The following is a 22,500-nucleotide window of genomic DNA, read 5'->3' as shown; positions in this document are numbered from 1 at the left end:
AGTCCTGCAGCACTTCCTGTGTGTCAGAGAGAAAGACCAAAGTGCTGCAACACTTCCTGTGTGTCTGAGAGAAAGACCAAAGTGCTGCAACACTTCCTGTGTGTCTGAGAGAAAGATCAAAGTCCTGCAGCACTTCCTGTGTGTCAGAGAGAAAGACCAAAGTGCTGCAACACTTCCTGTGTGTCTGAGAGAAAGACCAAAGTCCTGCAACACTTCCTGTGTGTCTGAGAGAAAGACCAAAGTGCTGCAACACTTCCTGTGTGTCAGAGAGAAAGACCAAAGTGCTGCAACACTTCCTGTGTGTCTGAGAGAAAGACCAAAGTCCTGCAACACTTCCTGTGTGTCAGAGAGAAAGACCAAAGTCCTGCAACACTTCCTGTGTGTCTGAGAGAAAGACCAAAGTGCTGCAACACTTCCTGTGTGTCTGAGAGAAAGACCAAAGTCCTGCAACACTTCCTGTGTGTCAGAGAGAAAGACCAAAGTCCTGCAACACTTCCTGTGTGTCTGAGAGAAAGATCAAAGTGCTGCAACACTTCCTGTGTGTCAGAGAGAAAGACCAAAGTGCTGCAACACTTCCTGTGTGTCAGAGAGAAAGACCAAAGTGCTGCAACACTTCCTGTGTGTCAGAGAGAAAGACCAAAGTGCTGCAACACTTCCTGTGTGTCTGAGAGAAAGACCAAAGTCCTGCAACACTTCCTGTGTGTCTGAGAGAAAGACCAAAGTCCTGCAGCACTTCCTGTGTGTCAGAGAGAAAGACCAAAGTGCTGCAACACTTCCTGTGTGTCTGAGAGAAAGACCAAAGTCCTGCAACACTTCCTGTGTGTCTGAGAGAAAGATCAAAGTCCTGCAACACTTCCTGTGTGTCTGAGAGAAAGATCAAAGTCCTGCAACACTTCCTGTGTGTCTGAGAGAAAGATCAAAGTCCTGCAACACTTCCTGTGTGTCTGAGAGAAAGACCAAAGTGCTGCAACACTTCCTGTGTGTCTGAGAGAAAGATCAAAGTCCTGCAGCACTTCCTGTGTGTCAGAGAGAAAGACCAAAGTCCTGCAACACTTCCTGTGTGTCTGAGAGAAAGACCAAAGTCCTGCAACACTTCCTGTGTGTCTGAGAGAAAGACCAAAGTCCTGCAACACTTCCTGTGTGTCTGAGAGAAAGATCAAAGTCCTGCAACACTTCCTGTGTGTCTGAGAGAAAGATCAAAGTGCTGCAGCACTTCCTGTGTGTCAGAGAGAAAGACCAAAGTGCTGCAACACTTCCTGTGTGTCTGAGAGAAAGACCAAAGTCCTGCAACACTTCCTGTGTGTCAGAGAGAAAGACCAAAGTGCTGCAACACTTCCTGTGTGTCTGAGAGAAAGACCAAAGTCCTGCAACACTTCCTGTGTGTCTGAGAGAAAGACCAAAGTGCTGCAACACTTCCTGTGTGTCAGAGAGAAAGACCAAAGTGCTGCAACACTTCCTGTGTGTCTGAGAGAAAGACCAAAGTCCTGCAACACTTCCTGTGTGTCTGAGAGAAAGATCAAAGTGCTGCAACACTTCCTGTGTGTCTGAGAGAAAGACCAAAGTGCTGCAACACTTCCTGTGTGTCAGAGAGAAAGACCAAAGTGCTGCAACACTTCCTGTGTGTCTGAGAGAAAGACCAAAGTCCTGCAACACTTCCTGTGTGTCTGAGAGAAAGACCAAAGTCCTGCAACACTTCCTGTGTGTCTGAGAGAAAGATCAAAGTGCTGCAACACTTCCTGTGTGTCAGAGAGAAAGACCAAAGTGCTGCAACACTTCCTGTGTGTCTGAGAGAAAGACCAAAGTCCTGCAGCACTTCCTGTGTGTCAGAGAGAAAGACCAAAGTGCTGCAACACTTCCTGTGTGTCTGAGAGAAAGACCAAAGTGCTGCAACACTTCCTGTGTGTCTGAGAGAAAGACCAAAGTCCTGCAACACTTCCTGTGTGTCAGAGAGAAAGACCAAAGTGCTGCAACACTTCCTGTGTGTCAGAGAGAAAGATCAAAGTCCTGCAACACTTCCTGTGTGTCTGAGAGAAAGATCAAAGTGCTGCAACACTTCCTGTGTGTCAGAGAGAAAGACCAAAGTGCTGCAACACTTCCTGTGTGTCAGAGAGAAAGATCAAAGTCCTGCAACACTTCCTGTGTGTCTGAGAGAAAGACCAAAGTCCTGCAGCACTTCCTGTGTGTCTGAGAGAAAGATCAAAGTCCTGCAACACTTCCTGTGTGTCTGAGAGAAAGATCAAAGTGCTGCAACACTTCCTGTGTGTCAGAGAGAAAGACCAAAGTGCTGCAACACTTCCTGTGTGTCTGAGAGAAAGACCAAAGTGCTGCAACACTTCCTGTGTGTCAGAGAGAAAGACCAAAGTCCTGCAACACTTCCTGTGTGTCTGAGAGAAAGATCAAAGTGCTGCAACACTTCCTGTGTGTCAGAGAGAAAGACCAAAGTGCTGCAACACTTCCTGTGTGTCAGAGAGAAAGACCAAAGTCCTGCAACACTTCCTGTGTGTCTGAGAGAAAGATCAAAGTCCTGCAACACTTCCTGTGTGTCAGAGAGAAAGACCAAAGTGCTGCAACACTTCCTGTGTGTCTGAGAGAAAGACCAAAGTGCTGCAGCACTTCCTGTGTGTCTGAGAGAAAGACCAAAGTGCTGCAACACTTCCTGTGTGTCTGAGAGAAAGACCAAAGTGCTGCAACACTTCCTGTGTGTCTGAGAGAAAGACCAAAGTGCTGCAACACTTCCTGTGTGTCAGAGAGAAAGACCAAAGTGCTGCAACACTTCCTGTGTGTCAGAGAGAAAGACCAAAGTCCTGCAGCACTTCCTGTGTGTCAGAGAGAAAGACCAAAGTGCTGCAACACTTCCTGTGTGTCTGAGAGAAAGACCAAAGTGCTGCAACACTTCCTGTGTGTCAGAGAGAAAGACCAAAGTGCTGCAACACTTCCTGTGTGTCAGAGAGAAAGACCAAAGCGCTGCAACACTTCCTGTGTGTCAGAGAGAAAGACCAAAGTGCTGCAACACTTCCTGTGTGTCAGAGAGAAAGATCAAAGTGCTGCAACACTTCCTGTGTGTCAGAGAGAAAGACCAAAGTGCTGCAACACTTCCTGTGTGTCTGAGAGAAAGACATCCGAGTCACTGGCAAACAAGCAAATGTAAGAGCTTTCAGGAACCGGATATAGTTTGAATTATGGTGATGCAGACTAGCAAAACGTTTGATATGAAAATGTCAAATTATTACTTTGAAGAAGCAACAAACCTCAACCCAGCTGAAATTCTGCTTCTGAGCTGTAAGAACAAACTTAAAGACCCCCTAAAGTCATGTTTCAAGATGTGTATAAAATACTCTACTTTGAATAATAATTTGTGTCTGATGGTTCCCCCCACAAAAAAGGTTAAATTATCTTGTTAAAATCCTTAAAATGACTTCCCCTCTTTCACCCTCATTTAAAAATCCAAAGCAACCAATCAGTCATCTAAAACATAACTAGCCAATCACAGCATACAACACGGCTTTCAACACATTCTCACTTGTGACAAAGTGACGACAAGTGTTCCTGACCGATCTGCAGTATATGACATGAGTTGGGAGTGAGAATGTGTTGGAGTTTTAACTGTTGAATACTGGACAGGGATTGGCTCCAGGATTCATGATGTCACAAATCTTGCTTGTTGAAAATAACCTTTTCAAGGAGCTCAGAGAAACTTTACACGTTCAGCAGACGATTGTGGAAACAGCCTTCTAGTGTCAAACTCTGCACAGTGAAGCTCAGACATCCAACTGTAGGAACATGAAGAAAAACTGATTGTGGACTTTAGGGGGTCTCTAACTTTGTTGATGAATGAAATGGAGGTGTGACTCGTGAGCTTTAGACATTTAAATAAAAAATGGTTCTTCTCTTAAACTCAAGAGAAACTAGCTAAAACTGTATGGTTCACATGAGTTTGACCTGTTCCAATATGTAATGAAACCAGGACTTTCAATGCCTGAACCCAGCAGCCACTAAGGACATTATACACTTATTTGACATGGGTTTTTGGAAAGTCTGCCATTTGCTGGTACACATGTTTTTATATAGAGAGCCAAAGTGAACGTCACTTCCTGCGTCACCATGTGCACCAAGGGATTTCATCTGCCATTTTATTTTCCATAGACTTTTCGTTAAATGCTTACAAAAATAGTTTTACTTGGTCAAACCAAGCGATTCAGCTATATTTAGAATATATTTAGAATTTTATTCGGACCAAAACTTTAAAAAACATCAGAAAAATATTTTCTTTAAATCCGCAATTTTTTTTTTTACGTTTTGGTCCGAGTGAAATGTTATGTGGTCCCATTTGGTTTGAACAAGTAAAACTATTTATATAAGCATTTTACGAAATGTCTATGGGAAAATAAATGGAGAAAATCTGAAGCAGGAAGTGACGTTCACTTTGGCTCTCTATTGGCTGCATTTACACACTTACATGCTCATGTGATTTTGTACTAACAGTTCAAACCATTGTATGGCTTTCTAGGGCGAGAGAAACCATATGGAATGTCTCTGTGTGTGTCACAAAAGTATGACATCTGTGCCACTGGGATTAAAAAGAGATGGACTTCACTGAACCTATCAATCTTCCTAACGGTCTTGGCCACACTGATCCGTGGTGTCTGTCCGTGTGCGTTCATTTCTCTGTTCACTTCCATTCATTTTCAATGCGACTGTCCGTGGAGCACTCAGAAGCGTACGTATCCAGAAAATTTGCATACGTTTTGATGGACAGAAAGTTGAAGAGGGATGAACTTTTTCTGGATGGACGTATCGGATGGTCGGATAGTCACTGTCCGTTTAGCCAATCAGAGTCGAGGTCTCGAGAGGAGGCGTTCCGAGATTTGTTTCAACTTTTCAAAGAAGATGGCGGCCGAGGCGGTGAAGGAGGCTATAATTAATGCTGTGTGTACACCATCCTGCTGTTGTACAACGTGACTTCAAAAGATTACAAAAACAAAACGGAGACAGCCTGGCATAATGTCGGGATGATTGTGGGATTACCAGGTCAGTATTATAGGCTGCTACAGTCCTACTGTATTTTAACATGTTAGCTGACGCTAGGGGCACATCTGTCCGTTAAAACAATGCATCGGACAGACATCTGTCCGTTCAATAATTCTGTCCATTTTCTGACGGATCAGTGTGGCCACGGCCTAACGGTCTTGCCACTCACACTCGTTCAGTCGGCCAGGTCTTGGCACTGCGTGCCCTCGTTCAGTCGGCCAGGTCTTGGCACTGTGTGCACTCGAGCATTTCTTCGGAGTAACGCTCCACTTGGATCGTGATGCTGGAGAAGCCGAACTCAGAGCGGAGCAGCGCCGTCGCCCTCGTGAGGACAGTCTGCGCATCGGCGTCTCCCTCTGAGGAAAACAAGTCAAAAGCAAACGCATTTAAAGTTAGGAACCAACCACCTTTAGCTTTACAATTCTGTTAAGCAATGGATGTTGACTTCAACCCCCCCATTGTTTATTGTCTTTTCAGCACTGCCAACAATTTGAATGATTTGATCTATAGAAACCTGTGTACTTTATGTTATGTTAGAAACCTGTGTACTGTATGTTATGGATCTCAATCAGTCAATTAGTTGGATGTTGTATAGGGCTAAATACATAAAGTACCATCCTTACGAAACTCCTTAATTATTAGTTTGACATTTGGAACGATATGTACAGTATAGTCGACTTTGGTCTTGAAAAGGACTTTGTCTTGACCTCCTTTGGATCTGCTGTTGACTCAAACTCGACTGAACTTGGTCTTGGAATGGACTTGGATTCAACTAAGATGGTCTTGACTACAGGCCAGGTTAAATGGGGGGGGGGGGGGGGGACATTAAAGTCCCTGGAAACCAGAAATATTTTTTTTATTATTTAAATATTTTATATTTTGAGTTCATCACATCACAGCATGTGATGTGACACATTTGTGGTGACAGCAGTGAGTGAGAGCTCACCTATGGCCACGTGAGCAGACAGCAGAGGGTGAGTCAGGCTGAGGGCCCACATGTGCAGGTTGTGCGTAGCCTTGACACCCTTCACAGACAGCAGGCTTTCTCTCACAGTGTTGAAGTCGAGGCCCTGTGGCGAGCCTGCCGGGAGAGAAAGTGACCCGGTCAGCGTAACAAGAAGGCACCAATGGTAAACTGTAGTATTGACCCATGATAATGTTACACATAGCAAACAAAAATGTGTATTTACCCTCCATGAGTATTCTCAACACATCCTTTATGACTGGGAGTGTTGTCCCCAGCACCAGGACGGAGAACAGGAAGGTGCAAATAGAATCTGCTATTTTATATTCAGGCTGTGGGTCATAGAGATAAAAAAAAAAAAATAGTTTAGTAAATTAGAAAATCATGTGATGTCCTTTTGAGGACTTGTCAATTAGGGCTATATACGAAAAATGAAAAAAATAAATTATCGATTATTTATTAAAGCAGCTACGAGCAAGATTTTCGATTGTTATTAAACAGTATAATTACAATATTGATGCATCACATCTTACCTATAATAGTAGCTGAGACCAAAGCCGTGTGAATCGGAGATTGCTCTCTTGACGATTATTAAGTCTGTGTCTGTCTAAACTCGCGAGACCAGGGGGCTCTCTCTCTTACCGCCGGACCGGATAAACCCGGAAGTGAAACCCGGAAGTGAAACGCAGCTGCCTGCCTTCACCCGTTCGCGCTGCCTAGCAACATAGCATAAACAATGTGAACGCCACGCATACTCTCGTGAACATCTCTCGTTATATTTTTTGGTTTACAGGTTTTTTGGAAGTTATTTTGTGGTTATGGCCGAAGTGGCTGCTGCAAACCGTTTCATTTCACTTCCTGATCTTCCCTGGCCACAGACAGACTAACACTGGCCGATTCACTCGGGGTTCAAGCGAGACTACTCTGCGTTGGTCTCGTCTACTATTAGAGGTAAGATGTGATGCATTGATATTAAATTTAGACTGTTTAATAACAATCGAAAATCTTGCTCGTAGCTGCTTTAAATTTTATCATACAAGAAAAACATAAACCACAAACATCTACAAACAACACAAAATACATACACAACAACAACAAATTCACTCAGGAGCATAACCCGCCTCCCCGCAGGACCCCACCCACCAACCCACATACATGGTTAGCTCATAGCAATATGTGTGCTCAAGAAAAAACAAACGGAACCTAGCTGTCATGGCGACGCCCATGGCCCCTACGCATGGCCTCCATAAAGGTATTCCAAGACATAATATTTTCTACTTTAGTGCCATGCCTACGGGCCACCGACATGTCCATGACAGCCAGGTCCACAGCCAGTGTTGGGCAAGTTACTTTCAAAATAATAATAAACTACATATTATTAGTTACTTTCATTTGAAAGTAATAAGTTACTTTACAACATTACTTTCTGTGTAGAGTAACTCGTTACTTATTACACTACTTTTGCATTACTTTCACCAATAACAGCAGTAGCAGAATGACATCGCCGCCCCGGAACCATCCCGAAAAATAATTTCAACTGTCTTGAAGTCCGTGTAAACCGCCCAAAATTCTAAATGTTATCCTTTTCCTTTGTTATTGTCAGCTATAGTGGTTATTTGCATAAAAATACACAATTTGATTAGGAAATGATTGTATCTTTATTAAAAATAGTGCTTTGATTTTTTTTTAAATGTAACTCAATTTGTAACTTGACAAAGTAACTGGTATAATATTACTGAAATCCTATTGGTAATAAGTTATTGAGTTACTGAGTTACTGCTAAAAGTAATATATTGCATGTAATATGTTACTTTTGTAATGAGTTACCCCCAACACACACACAGCTGAAGATTTGCCATTGTTCCAATGGCAAAATATGAGGAGCCATCCATCTCTGGGCCACCATTTTGTTTTGCGGCAGTAAGGTCTAGTAACAGCCAACGCCTGTGTAATTATGATTATTTGACAGATTTTTTTTTGTCTTGTCTTGTCATATATTTTTAGAACTTAAAGTCCCTGGAAACCAAAAATATTTTATTATTATTTAGCATTTTGAGTTCATCACATCACAGGACCCTATGTTAATAAGCCACCAGCCAAATTTGAACGATGATGAACGTCGCAAAGTATATAAATTTAGGTTTGACAGGTGTGGCAAAACGCATGAAAATCGATTATTTTTTAGAGTGTATTATCTCCCGCGGAATGTGTGGGCGTGTCCCATCTACAGCAGGGAAATTTCTGTCTCGGAGAGCGCGAGAGAGAGGGGGGAGGGAAACGGAGAGAGAGAGAAAGAGAGATGAGTGCACACACTGTGTGTGTGTGTGTGTGTGTGTGTGTGTGTGTGTGTGTGTGTGTGTGTGTGTGTGTGTGTGTGTGTGTGTGTTCGCACGTTGCTCCCCTGGTTGCTCCGTGGCTCTGAGAGGAAGAGATCTCTGTCCGTTCTCTCTCTCTCTCTCTCTCTCTCTCTCTCTCTCTAGTCCGAGAGAGAGAGAGAGAGAGAGAGAGAGAGAGAGAGAGAGAGAGAGAGAGAGAGAGAGAGAGAGAGAGAGAGAGAGAGAGAGAGAGAGAGAGAGAGAGAGAGAGAGAGAGGAGCACATGGCTTGAAACCCGACACCTTGCTAATCTCACACACAGGCACAGGGAGACGGACAGCGAGGGAGCGCTGTCACTGGGGGCAAAGAACAGACTTGCCATAGGTGGGTGCGGATTGCACGCGTGTACAAAGGTTATATAGAGCTTATGACGTCATAAGCTCCTACATTTTAGCACCTCACGCGCTGCTCTCTTCAATGAGGAAGTATCTTGTAGAATCTTGTAGAAAAGTGTCGATTTTAAGGCTTTGGGTTGAAAGTAATGCATAATAATTTCGGAGGCATATAATTAGTAACATAAGATCCTAAATAACATAGTTAGAACGTTTTTGTGGATTTTGGTTTCCAGGGACTTTAAGAAAAGTGATTTTGTTAATAAATAAAAATAGATTTCAGTGTGCCAGATTTATACTAGGTTTTCACCAATATTACTTTCATGGACCAAAAACTGCAGCACAAAAACAGCGTGTTCAGAAATCCAGTGAGGACACCTTTCTTTCAACCAGCTCCATCTGAAAGAGCTGGTTGTTAAAGCCGCTGTGTTTGCAGCGAGGTTCCTGAGGTTCCTGAGGTTCCTGAGGTTCCTGAGGTTCCTGAGAGTTTTGAAGGTCGGAGGTGAAACACTGGGGGGTGCAAAGTCATTCAGAACACTCCTTCAGCGTTTCAGCTCTTGGGAGTCAATCGTCTTTAACTTTATAACAGAGACTGCTGATGGTTTGTCGTGCAGCTGGCGCTCGGACTGACCCGGAAGTAGATGATGGTGGCAGCCAGCAGGACCCCGATGCTCTGCAGCAGGTCGCCCACCACGTGGATGAAGGCCGCCTTCACGCTGGCGTTGCCGTGGGCGTGGCCGTTGCCGTGGGCGTGACCGTTGCCGTGACCCTGTTGCTCCTCCTCCTTCTGCGGCCGGCTGGAGGGAAAGCCGTGGCTGTGGCTGTGTGAGCCAGACTGGTGGAGGATGCGGGCCATTCTAAATGAAACAAAGTCACGGCTATTTGTAGAAGAGCATCCTGAATAGAGGCAAAGTGGAACGTCACTTCCTGCTTCAGCACTGTGTACCAGAGATTTTCTTCCGCAATTTATTTTCCCCATAGAGATTTCGTAAAATGCTTATAAAAAATAGTTTTACTTGGTCAAACCAAACGGTTCAGCTATATTTAGAATCGGGGAGAGACCGTAGAACATTTCACTCAGACCAAAACTTAAAAAAAAAAAACGTCGAAAAAATATGTTCTTTAAACCCACATTTGTTTTAACGTTTTGGTCCGAGTTAAATGTTATGCGGTCTCTCCTGTTTCTAAATATATCTGTACCGTTTGGTTTGAACAAGTAAAACTATTTTTATAAGCATTTTATGAAATGTCTATGGGAAAATAAATGGCGGATGAAAATCTTTGGTACAGTGCTGAAGCAGGAAGTGACGTTCCACTTTGGCTCTCTATTACTGCTGACCACTGTTACAATACAACAAACACTGTCATAATACACCACCAAAGACTGTCACAATACACCAAACACTGTCACAATACACCAAACACACACCAAACACTGTCACAATACACCAAACACTGTCACAATACACCAAACACACACCAAACACTGTCACAATACACCAAACACTGTCACAATACACCAAACACACACCAAACACTGTCACAATACACCAAACACACACCAAACACTGTCACAATACACCAAACACTGTCACAATACACCAAACACTGTCACAATACACCAAACACACACCAAACACTGTCACAATACACCAAACACACACCAAACACTGTCACAATACACCAAACACACACCAAACACTGTCACAATACACCAAACACTGTCACAATACACCAAACACACACCAAACACTGTCACAATACACCAAACACTGTCACAATACACCAGACACTGTCACAATACACCAAACACTTAAAGGGCCACTTTGCCAATTTTCACCCAGCTTTGTATCATTACAAAATTAGCAGTATATGCAAATGAGCAATGTTTAAAGCCCCTGGAAACCCAAAAAAATGTTTTGAGTTTGTCTCACCAGAGAAAAATGTGTTCTTAACGCCCTACAGTAGAGGTCTTCACAGGTCTACTCGGACCCTAGGACCCGACCCGAGACCCGTACGGGACCGGATCCACATTTTATTATGGTCAATTGGGTCCGGGTCGGGCTCCTATTCTATCACCACGGGCCCCGGGTCTGTTTATCATGTGTAAATACCCGAGTGGATCTGAGAAGACCCGTGATCAGCGCTGATCACGAGAGAAACACATGAAAACAAACAGCGCGGCGTGTCACAAACTGCAAGTAAATCCATGCGCATACATGTGCCTCACGCAAACGATATACGAACAAAATAACTTTGGTTGCAGGGAGGAAACCCTCTTTGCTAGTTATCGCTATAGATTTACTTCGAAAATGAACATTTCCCATAAATTTTGATTATAATTTGTATGTATGTATGTATGTATGTATGTGTGTGTGTGTGTATGTATGTATGTATGTATATATGTATGCATGTATGTATGTATGTATGTATGTGTGTATGTATGTATGTATGTATGTATCTATCTGTGTATGTATGTATATGTATATGTACTGTACTGTACATGTTTCTGGCACTGTTGGAATGTGTATTTTGTGCGACTGAATGGGGGTAGGCAGCATTGTAGTGCTAGCTGACTAGCAGAGGACGGTTGAAATGCACTTTCTAACAGTGAAGATAAAGCCATCTATTATAGTTATACTATCGGGAATATGGCAAATAGGCGAATTTCCAAAAATGTTGGCGTATCCCTTTAACGTTAGCCATGGCTTTTCAATCAGCAAGAAGAATAACAGAAAAGGTGGATTTCTTTTGATTATTGAATTGATGATTGAATGGATTATGCATTACGTCACGGTCAGGCACTGTTTGACAGCAGCAACCAGGGGAGAAGCTACATTAACTTTAGGTAAGAAAGATGCACAAAGTTTCATTAACAACTTGTAATAGCAATTAGCAAGCAACTTTGATGTCTGCACCGCTCAAGTCTCTGCCTCGGTATTTCTTGGTTGGTTCTGTACAGGTCCGGGTCTGACATTTATCGGTTCTGTCCGGGTCCGGCTCACAGCTTTCTAATAATAGACGGGTCCAATCCTAGCCTGGTAAACCAGCCGGTCATGTGAACTCACACTTCATTTGGTTCTGCGGGACCGTCTGGCCTCAAGCCCGGCTGGGAGGGCTTTAAGCAGAAGCTGCAAAGCGGAAGAGCCAATCAGCGACTGCGCTCAGTGCCCTGTGATTGACAGCGCAAGTTGGCCAATCAGGAACGCCACGAGCACTGCACTAACAAAACAATAATGGCGCTCCCTGCCTGTCCGTCTCGAGGAGTAATGTCAGCGTTTGTCTAGTTTAAACAGCCATAAAGTGCAGTCATTGCAGAAATAGACTCAATAACAACAATTAAACAAGTATCGCCAAACTTTTGCACTAGAAGTTATAAATCAGAAAGCCTAATTACACTGTCGCCTAAGTGATGTCACTTTCTCTACCGGCAAAGCTGAAGACCGGCGACATGCCACGAGCTATGTCGTTTTTATACTAAACTAACCCCTACGTTTCAGTTTGACGACAAACTGCGACTTTCTTTACATAAATAGTATTTATTTTATCTTCAATTCTTTTACTTTATCATATGGGAAATTGCAATGAGGGTTGTGCAATAAACCCACGATGACTGTGCAATATGCTTAGAAGTCATTAGGATGAAGTGTTGAACCAAATTGAACTAACCAGTGTTTGCTGTCTTTATTTTTATATTACACCGCTGGCACAATTTCCCAGTGGAAAGCGCATGTTGGCAAGGGACCACACTGTATGCTCGATATGTTTTTTCCCTGTCTGTTGTATGTACAGTGTCAAAACCTCTATACTTGCGATATGTGGCTGTTGTACGGCACTACTTGCCCAAGACAAATTTCCCCTCGGGGACAATAAAGTTCATCTCATCATCTACATGCAAAGTTATGTTTTAAATTGACAAAATTAGCGTTGGCACCCCGTGGCACAATTTAAACGGGATCAAAAAAGTAACCTTATTCTCCGTCCACCGCCATTCATATTTTTTGCAGCGCTGGTACAGGGAGAAAAGCAGGAAGTGACGTTTCACTTTGGCTCTCTATACTGCAGATCGGTCAGGAACCCTTCTTGTCGTCACTTTGTCACGAGTTGGGAGTGAGGATGTGTCGAAAGCCTGTGTTGCATGCTGTGATTGGCTAGTTAGGTTCTAGATCACCCCCTGATTGGTTGCTTTGAATTTTTAAATAAAAACTCACAGGACGTTGGCGCACACGGCACAGCCAGACGTGATGAGCATGATGTGACTCTGGATCTCATAGTCGTCCTCGATGACCCTCTGTACGGCCATGAACACCAGCACCGTGGTCACAGCCCAGATGGACAGAACGGACAGCAACACACCCAGAATCTCTGTTTAACACAATAGCTCAGTAAGTCCACCCACAGACAAGACGTAGTTATTATCCGTTTACGACAAAAAGGAGAAGAAGAAGAGATTAGCAGATGAGTTTACAATCTGCTTTACGGGAGTGCATCTAAACAAGAATAGCAAAATATACAAGGAAATACAAACAGGAAACACATTCAAAAGAAAATGGGGCAAAAGGCAATTACATCAAATGGGTTTTAATGAGATTAACATCAATTCCATAAAAGCAAGTCTATGAAGATGTCACATAATGTAGGTCCTTTAAGATGACACTGAGTTATTAGCCTTGTCATGCACAATCACCTTTACTGTTGAGTCTAGACTCAGCGACTTTATGATCATTCAAATATTAAACGTCTATTCTAAATGATATCTAACAGGTATTGAGTGAGAACATCGTGTCGTCATTTGGCATCAGTTCAAGTCCCATCTGCTGCTAGAAAACTGGCTAAATCAACCAAAATACAAAAACTGAATAATGAAACTTGAAAGGAAGGATACCAAGGCAGACTGATGCAAACACACAAACACGTCGTGACCCACAGAGAACTTCTCCAGTGTTGAAGGCCTGTGCATTTATTTTTACAAGCGGATAATTCAACACTTTTTGGGGGGCAAATCAGTAAAACAACCTGATAGTTAGAAGGTCTTTGTGATCTAACCTGCGCGATGCCACCCAAAGGTCATGGTCTTAGTGTGCGGCCTGGATGAGACCCACAGGGAGAAGATGCTCATCGCGATGCTGCCGAAGTCAGTCAGAAGATGAGCTGCATCTGTCATTATGGCCAGACTGTGTGCAGCGTAGCCACCTGAAAAACATGATGCCAATACAAATTAACTGGGTTAATTATTGACATTGAGTGCGTTTACATGCACACCAATAAACTGATAACTGTGTCTCTGAGTAATCAGTTCATGGCAATAATCTGATTTCTGTGTTTACATGCACTTTAATAATCCGACAATAGGAAAAACCCGGGTTTACATGATTCAGGCAATTAGTCGGATTTCTCTCCAGAAGGCGGCGGTAATTCAACTTTTTACATGCAACTTGTACATGTGCAGTGCATGCGCAGATGTATAAAAACTCTCGTAACGGACAAGCCCGTCTTTTTATTGTCACACGAACACCACAACACATGCATGCGGCCACAACACACTCATGCTGACGGTGGCCGGTGAAAAGTGTCCTCTGCATTTAACCCATCCAGGCATGTCCTTTCCTCCGGGGGGCAGGCCAGGAGCAGTGGTCGCTTTCTCGTACAGCGCCTGGGGACCAACTTGGGATGTTGTCGTCACTGGTCGGATGACGATGACGATCTGATCTTCTGCATGTTTTTAGTGGGGGGGGGGTTATATACGGAGGAACCCCCTGGGGGAGCACGGGGAGAACATGCAAACTCCACACAGAGAGAAAGGCCCTTACGACGAGATACCCCACCTGGGCAGTAGGCACTGAGGATATGGGCGGGACTCATGCATGGAATAAGCGAAATCGTTTCTAGGTAAAAAGTGGTCAACAACAAGGTCCCTGAGGGACGATTAGCTAGGTGGTGTGGTTTCCTTTCATTGTGTGAAATTGGGCTTTGCGTGCAAAGCTGACTATAAATGCTCATCTGTGGTTATAATTAAACAGATTCATATCTTCACAGCGACTGAGAAGGTGTCCTATTTATTTTGACATATTATATATGTACATCATATAGAATTATCCACGACAGGAACACAACCACAGCGCGAGAAACCTGATACGCTGTATACATGCACTCAAAAGACGGGTTATTGGCCAAAAACCTAGGTATGTTTATCGGTTTATTCATAACCCGATAATGGCCATAAATGGATAAAGCTTATCGGTGTATGCTGTTTACATGACCATTTGAATAATCAGGTAACTCCAGAAATCCGCTAATAAACTGTTTATTGTCTGCATGTAAACGCACTCAGTCACGTGGCCGAAACAGTCACTCGTCTATTGGACAGAATAGAGAAGGGAAATCTCTCCTCTCCAGCAGGCTTCTTGCCTGGCTGAGGGCTGACTGAACAACACAAGTGAATCCGCAAAACACAAACCATGGAGCAACACCACCTGCAATATTGGGATTTCTGGTTTTCCTTTGGTATCAAATAAATATTTTACAAGAATGTGCCCAATATGAGCAGCAGATGAGGCAGTGAGCTGTTGGAACATTTCATTCTGCAGATGAGACGAGCGAGGCAGTACGTACCGAAGGAGGTAGGCCAGCCAGCTGTTGAGAAACGATGTGTTGTTGTTATGACGACGTACATCACGCGGCGCGCAGGTACTGTACACGTGTGCACGCCGCAGTGTTTGTTTTGCTCCCTTCTTCCGTCTTCTACTCATGATGCACTGCATGAGTGCATCAGATGCACTGGCGCTCTTGTGTTTAGTCCGTTTTGCTTTCACACAACAAACGAACCGCGCCAGGGTTCACTTGGAAGCGAACCGAGACCCACGTTTTCAAGCGGACGAGAGTTTGTTTGTTTGTTCCTCCCCAGAGTTCGTTTGCGCTTTCACACCACCCCAAACGAAGCGCACTATCCGAGGAAACAAACTCTGGCGCGGTTAAAGCGGACTAAACAGCTTATATGTGAAAGCGACCTAAGGAAGCTTAACGTCTCCCGTCCGGTCGTGACCCAGTTCTATAGAGCCACCACTCTATCAGAGCGTTGTCTCTTCATCCACCTCTGTGTGGTTCGGCTCCGTCTGACACCAGGGTCAGGAAGAGGGCAGGGAGGATCGCCACTGACCCCTCTCATCCTGGAAACCATCTCTTAAAAAAACTCCCCTCACGAAAGGCGGTTCTGTGCCATCAAAACCAAGACCACACGTCACTTGAACAGCTTTTTCCCCAAAGTGCTGTTTCTCTCCTCAATAAGTCAAATTACGACAGAAGGTTGTGATCAAATCTCACAATGTGGGACCAAAATCGCACGCGTATCTTTGATTCAAAAATGATATTTTTGGTCAATTTGACTGGCAGGGGTGTCAAACTCAATTTCACCAGTATGGTTGCCCTCAAAGGGCCGGTTGTAAATGTAACACGATATAAATGTATCCAGCCTACGTGTTATAATATTCATATATAATTTTTTTAGTAATAACTTAATACTTGATAACTAGCTCTGAAAGCAGAATTATAGAGAAAACAATGGCAAACAGACAACTAGTAGCCTACAACTATTATTCCATTTAACAATAGCTATTTTAAGCCATATTGCGAAGAATTGTATTGCGCAAATTGTATTATTTTGCTAGCTCTCGCGGGCCACATAAAATGAGGTGCCGGGCCGGATCTGGCCCCCGGGCCTTGAGTTTGACACAGGTGGTGTAGGGGTTCTATCATGTGGTGTAGGGGTTCTATCATGTGGTGTAGGGGTTCTATCATGTGGTGTAGGGGTTCTATCATGTGGTGTAGGGGTTCTATCGTGTGGTGTAGGGGTTCTATCATGTGGTGTAGGGGTTCTATCATGTGGTGTAGGGGGTGTAGGGGTTCTATCATGTGGTGTAGGGGTTCTATCATGTGGTGTAGGGGTTCTATCATGTGGTGTAGGGGTTCTATCGTGTGGTGTAGGGGTTCTATCGTGTGGTGTAGGGGTTCTATCATGTGGTGTAGGGGTTCTATCATGTGGTGTAGGAGGTGTAGGGGTTCTATCATGTGGTGTAGGGGTTCTATCATGTGGTGTAGGGGTTCTATCATGTGGTGTAGGGGTTCTATCATGTGGTGTAGGGGTTCTATCATGTGCTGTAGCCGGGTTCTATCATGTGGTGTAGGGGTTCTATCATGTGGTGTAGGGGTTCTATCATGTGGTGTAGGGGTTCTATCATGTGGTGTAGGGGTTCTATCATGTGGTGTAGGGGTTCTATCATGTGGTGTAGGGGTTCTATCATGTGGTGTAGGGGTTCTATCATGTGCTGTAGCCGGGTTCTATCATGTGGTGTAGGGGTTCTATCATGTGGTGTAGGGCTTCTATCATGTGCTGTAGCCGGGTTCTATCATGTGGTGTAGGGGTTCTATCATGTGCTGTAGCCGGGTTCTATCATGTGGTGTAGGGGTTCTATCATGTGGTGTAGGGGTTCTATCATGTGGTGTAGGGGTTCTATCATGTGGTGTAGGGGTTCTATCATGTGCTGTAGGGGTTCTATCATGTGCTGTAGCCGGGTTCTATCATGTGGTGTAGGGGTTCTATCATGTGGTGTAGGGCTTCTATCATGTGCTGTAGCCGGGTTCTATCATGTGGTGTAGGGGTTCTATCATGTGCTGTAGCCGGGTTCTATCATGTGGTGTAGGGGTTCTATCATGTGGTGTAGGGGTTCTATCATGTGCTGTAGCCGGGTTCTATCATGTGGTGTAGGGGTTCTATCATGTGGTGTAGGGGTTCTATCATGTGCTGTAGCCGGGTTCTATCATGTGGTGTAGGGGTTCTATCATGTGGTGTAGGGGTTCTATCATGGCCTGAGTGTGTCTTGACTTGTGTCCTGTGTCTGTGTTTGTTATCATGTTGAGCTGAACTACTTCCTGTGTGTCCTCGTGATGATGCATTTGGCAAATAAAGTGTTTTCTGATTGTGATTCTGAATCTACTGAACCAGTCGATCGGGATCCTTTGGAGTGTATGCATAGCGCTTTGGACAGGACGTGCACGACCGACGCTCCAAACGGATGCAGGATACACACGGAAAATGCATAGCCAACACCTCTCCGGCCAAACTGAGCAAGATGTGTTTAGATAGGTGAGCGCCATGTCCGCTGATATTTAGATAGGTGACCGGCCATGACGGCTGATGATCAGTTCAACAAACACAACGTGTCTTGAAACATTCCGAACCTCGCTGCGCTGCAAAACCCCCGAGACTGTGTGTGCGTTCAAGAATACCAGCGGGCGCTTCCCGACAATTTCCTTTAAGAAAAACATATATCGACAGTTATTATAATGTGGTGCTACCATCCATGTAGGGTGCGTAATATACTTGTAAGAGATGTCGCACATGGGGTTCCCACGAAAGGCGTCCAACAGAAACCAGCTGGGCAAGTCACCCACCGCCCCTAACCTCGTGGAGGTAGGATAGATTAGTTAGGAACTTTTTAAGTGACATGGTTCTCAGGGATCTGAGCCTCTCCATCCTTATAATAACAGAGCTCAACCACAGTTGGAAAGAAGGTGAAGAGGGGGACTTCCATTCTTTCGGAATGAGGAGATGTTGACTGTTTGAACTCATGAAGGCAAACAGACAATTTAAATATACATCAACAAATACTGTTTATTGCTTATCATTGAAATTATAAACAGCATTTCAATCTGCCGTACAAAGTGTGTGGACATTTCCGGTTCCTGAAATTCCCAGGTATCTAAACTGAGCTGGGGCACGGCAGTCAACTGACATGTACAGTAAATATCCCTATACCCACAATATGGAAAAATCAGGAGTATCTGGGACCTGAACTTCTGACGAGGAGAAATACATCTTACATTTTAGCACGTCTTTCATTTTCCCTGCATGCAGTGTTTTGTTCTCCGTCTGTCCCACTGATGACATCATCAGTGATGTCATAAATCCACTCTGACTCACACACACACACACACAAACAAAGTCCCAGTGATGTCATCAGTGATGTCATAAATTGTGACATCATCAGTGATGTCAGAGGCATTGTGACATCTTCAGTGATGCACACACACACACACACACACACACACACACACACAGAGACACACACGTGCACGCACTCACACACACAAGAGACAGACAGGCACACACATGCACACACAAACACAGACACAAGAGACAGACACACACTGATTTTGTAGACTCCGCCCCCCCCCCCCCCCCCCCCCCCCCGGGGATTTTTCTTGCGTTTTCTCCTAATTGTACTTGGTCAATTCCCCCTGCTGTCGCGTTCGTTGCTCCACCCCCTCTGCTGATCTGGGGAGAGCTCCACCCCCTCTGCTGATCTGGGGAGAGCCGTAGACTAGCAGCACAGTGGTTCCCAAAGTGGGGATCGGGACCCCCCAGGGACACCAGGTTGAGCATTTTGGGAACCCTTGGACTAACTAGCAACCTCCGATACACGTGGAGTCGCCAGCCGCTTCTTTTTACCAGGACAGCGATGAGTTTCACCGGCGGGACGTAGGCTAGCGCTCGGGAGGATCATGCCAGTTCCCCCTCCCCCCCCAAACAGACGCCCATACCAACCAGAGGAGGCGCTAGTGCAGCGACCAGAACTCATACCCCCACCGGCTTCCCAATCCCCCACCCGCAGACACGGCCAATTTTGTCTGTGGGTAGGAAACAATCTGACCAAGCTGGAAGTACCGCTGCCGGGAATTGAACCCGGGTCTCCGCGGCGCTAGGCGAGTGCTTTTACCTCGACACTACTAGTTTCCTGTTTCTGAAACTGTTTTTCACTTGAAACGCCCACCCCAGATGATGGTTTCCTGTCACTATGAAAAGCTGTAGAAGGGGCTAGCCACTTCCTGACAAAGTGTTAAATGTCATCATTATTTATTTTACAAGAAGCTGCTCTCTCTACAATGCAGAGTGACAGAATGCTGGGAAGGGGACAAAAAACGAACTCTAACAATAACAATTCTTCTCAGATTTGGGTCGAGATACAAAATCTCATGAAAAAGGGGTCCATGGCCCTAATGTGTACTAAATTAAATACATAAAGGGGTCCTCGATATAGAGAGCCAAAGTGAACGTCACTTCCTGCTTCAGCACTGTACCAGAGATTATTTTCCCATAGACATTTCGTAAAATGCTTCTAAAAAATAGTTGTACTTGTTCAAACCAAACGTTGAGCTATATTTAGAATCGGGAGAGACCATAGAACATTTTACTCGGACCAAAACTTTAATTTTTTTTTTTAATTTTTTGTATCTTTAACACGTTAATTGCCAAGAACGAGTTGAGTCGTCAAACACAATCCAGCTGTTCACTGCCAACGACGAGTTGAGTCGTCAAAAAAATGATTTTTTTTTTTTGACCGTGGGATGTGCATCTAACCCTTTTACATCTCTTATATAATTATTGGAGCCACCGAACGTTTACAACCCATTCCACCGACCCACTAAGTGGCAACAGTGCTCTCCTGACTAGAGGAAGGCAAGCATTTTTTTAACTTGTCACGCCATTCTCACCCCAGCCATTCTCATGAAAATGGATGGGGGAAAACGCTTTCGTTTTCGCGCTGATTGCTGGCGATGCGGGATTGCAAATTTACATAATAGATTACAGGTGGAATACACTTTGAAACACGCAGCATAAATATGACCAGAATCGCAAAAGCTTCTCTCAACCAAAACTCCAAGAAGCGAGCGAGTCCATCCCGACTTCCTCAAACAGCGGCCGTGCAGACAGGCACAGGACAGCAGCAAAGCACTGACTGGTGACAAGCTTGTGACGGCCGCTGCAGCCAAGAAGAACGCCCACGGAGGGAGGAGTTGAAGCAACTCTCCCTCTCGCTCTCTCCCTCTCTCTCTCTCTCTCTCTCGCTCTCTCTCTCTCTCTCTCTCCCTCTCCCCCTCTCACTAGGATTAAACCTAGTGCGTCTCCCTCCCGAGAGGGAGGGAGAGAGAGAGAGAGGGAGGGAGAGCGAGAGGGAGGGAGAGAGAGAGAGAGAGAGAGAGAGGGAGGGAGAGCGAGAGGGAGGGAGAGAGAGAGAGAGAGAGAGCGAGAGGGGGAGGGAGAGAGAGAGAGAGCCAAAAATGAATGGTTAAAGTGACTGTTCTATCGAATTTCACAAAAAGCCGTTTATCTCTGAATATTTTTTCTGACGCTGAAACCATGCTGTATTCAACTGCTAATGCTTACATAACTACTAACTCTACAAACTAACTCTTTTAGACAGAGAAAGCACACATTCTATTAGTTCTTTTGAGATATTGTGTGTTCACAAAATCTTAGCAGAAAAGAATCCTCGGGTCTTGAAAGATGAGCCAGAATCCTCAAAAAACCCCTCTGGCAGAAGCTAACTACAGTAAAAAAAAAAACGTCTGGCAGTGAATGTGTTAAATCTGATTTTTTTTTTTTACGTTTTGGTCTGAGTGAAAGTTTATGCGATCTCTCCTGTTTCTAAATATAGCTGAACCGTTTGGTTTGAACAAGTAAAACTATTTTATAAGCATTTAACAAAAAATGTCTATGGGAAAATAACTGGCGGCTGAAAATCTCTGGTACAGTGCTGAAGCAGGAAGTGACGTTCACTTTGGCTCTCTATGCAACTGGCCTACAGTTATGGATGCAGCTGTGGAGGGCAAGCATAATAGTGAGTGAAACCAAAAACCAAAAAAATAACGTTGATCTTACCAATGACCTCTCCTATCATGAAGAGCAGGCTGACAGTGCAGGCGATGAGCAGTTTCCTTCTGGCCAGGCGCCTCCCTTCACGGTGGGACCACGACACTGCGTCCCCCTCATCATGGCAGTGTCCGTCAACAGCGCACCCCACTTCACCAAACTCTGCTGCCGAGGCGCAAGATGTACCCTCCGGCACAGCGTCATATGTCCTCCTGACACAATTAAGAGAACGAAGGATTTTTCAGTCGCGCAGAAACGATTGCATATCTCCAAAATGTACACATGTGTGATACACAGCAAATCATTTAAAATAAAAAATGAAAATAGGGCAATATATCTATATTATATGGACATGATACGAGACTAATATTGTGATGGCTGTGTTGTCTTTTCCTGGTTTCAAAGGCTGCGTTACAGTAAAGCGATGTACTTTTCTGAACTTACCAGACGTGTTTCTAGATGTTCTATTCTTTTTAGCCACTTAGTCATTATTATATATCCACATTACTGGTGATTATTTAAAAATCGCATTGTTTAAATAAATTATTTCATGAAAGGACTTGGAATAGTCATCCCTACTAGTAGTAGTACGATTTTGCGACAATATTGTAGTAATATTGTCGCAAAATCCTATTTGGTCAAGTAGCCTACAGTCTTGTTTTAGTAAAGATGCGTGTGACATCTCACACGTGACGTGGCTTTGACTTACACCTGCACATTGTGCCCACTTCGTAAGAAAATACAGATGTTGTGATCGCCATTCAGCCAAAATAATACTGCGATGATTTTGTCCACATTTGGTGTCCATATCGCCCAGCCCGAATGAAATTAACTCGTGCAGAATGAGCACAAGACCGCAAAAACACAGACCATGAAGAAGACATACCACACTAGAGGCTCTGAACAAGGTGAGGAAATGTGGTCCTCCTCAGTATGGTCCTCAATCAGATGTTGTTTCTCAGAGTCTGTAGATAGTTCGAGGGCCTTCATAGCATCATGGGGATATCCCTTTCCTTTCCATGGAGTCCACTACTTCAGTAAAGTCACTTTATGCTCAGCAGCAGCAGCAAACCGAGGCTCAACAACCTGCCACCT

The 22,500-nt window shown here is 44.3% G+C and overlaps 1 protein-coding gene across 1 annotated transcript; it reads right to left on the bottom strand.

Annotated features, from left to right (window-relative positions):
• Nucleotides 1–5,051: 5,051 nt before the first annotated feature.
• LOC310774292 (proton-coupled zinc antiporter SLC30A2-like) lies at nucleotides 5,052–22,483 on the bottom strand. The gene is made up of 8 exons (XM_083634338.1): nucleotides 22,292–22,483; nucleotides 21,415–21,617; nucleotides 13,746–13,892; nucleotides 12,911–13,064; nucleotides 9,331–9,556; nucleotides 6,219–6,324; nucleotides 5,975–6,109; nucleotides 5,052–5,384 (listed from the first exon to the last, which is right to left on the bottom strand). Exons 1-8 carry the CDS (start codon nucleotides 22,393–22,395, stop codon nucleotides 5,239–5,241), a joined length of 1,221 nt encoding a protein of 406 aa, XP_083490464.1. The 5' UTR covers nucleotides 22,396–22,483; the 3' UTR covers nucleotides 5,052–5,238.
• Between the last annotated feature and the right edge of the window lie 17 nt (nucleotides 22,484–22,500).

This window comes from Poromitra crassiceps (assembly GCF_964638095.1).
Source record: "Poromitra crassiceps genome assembly, chromosome: 3".
In the NCBI taxonomy this organism is placed as follows: domain Eukaryota; kingdom Metazoa; phylum Chordata; class Actinopteri; order Beryciformes; family Melamphaidae; genus Poromitra; species Poromitra crassiceps.
This window is presented reverse-complemented; position numbering and strand designations above follow the sequence as displayed.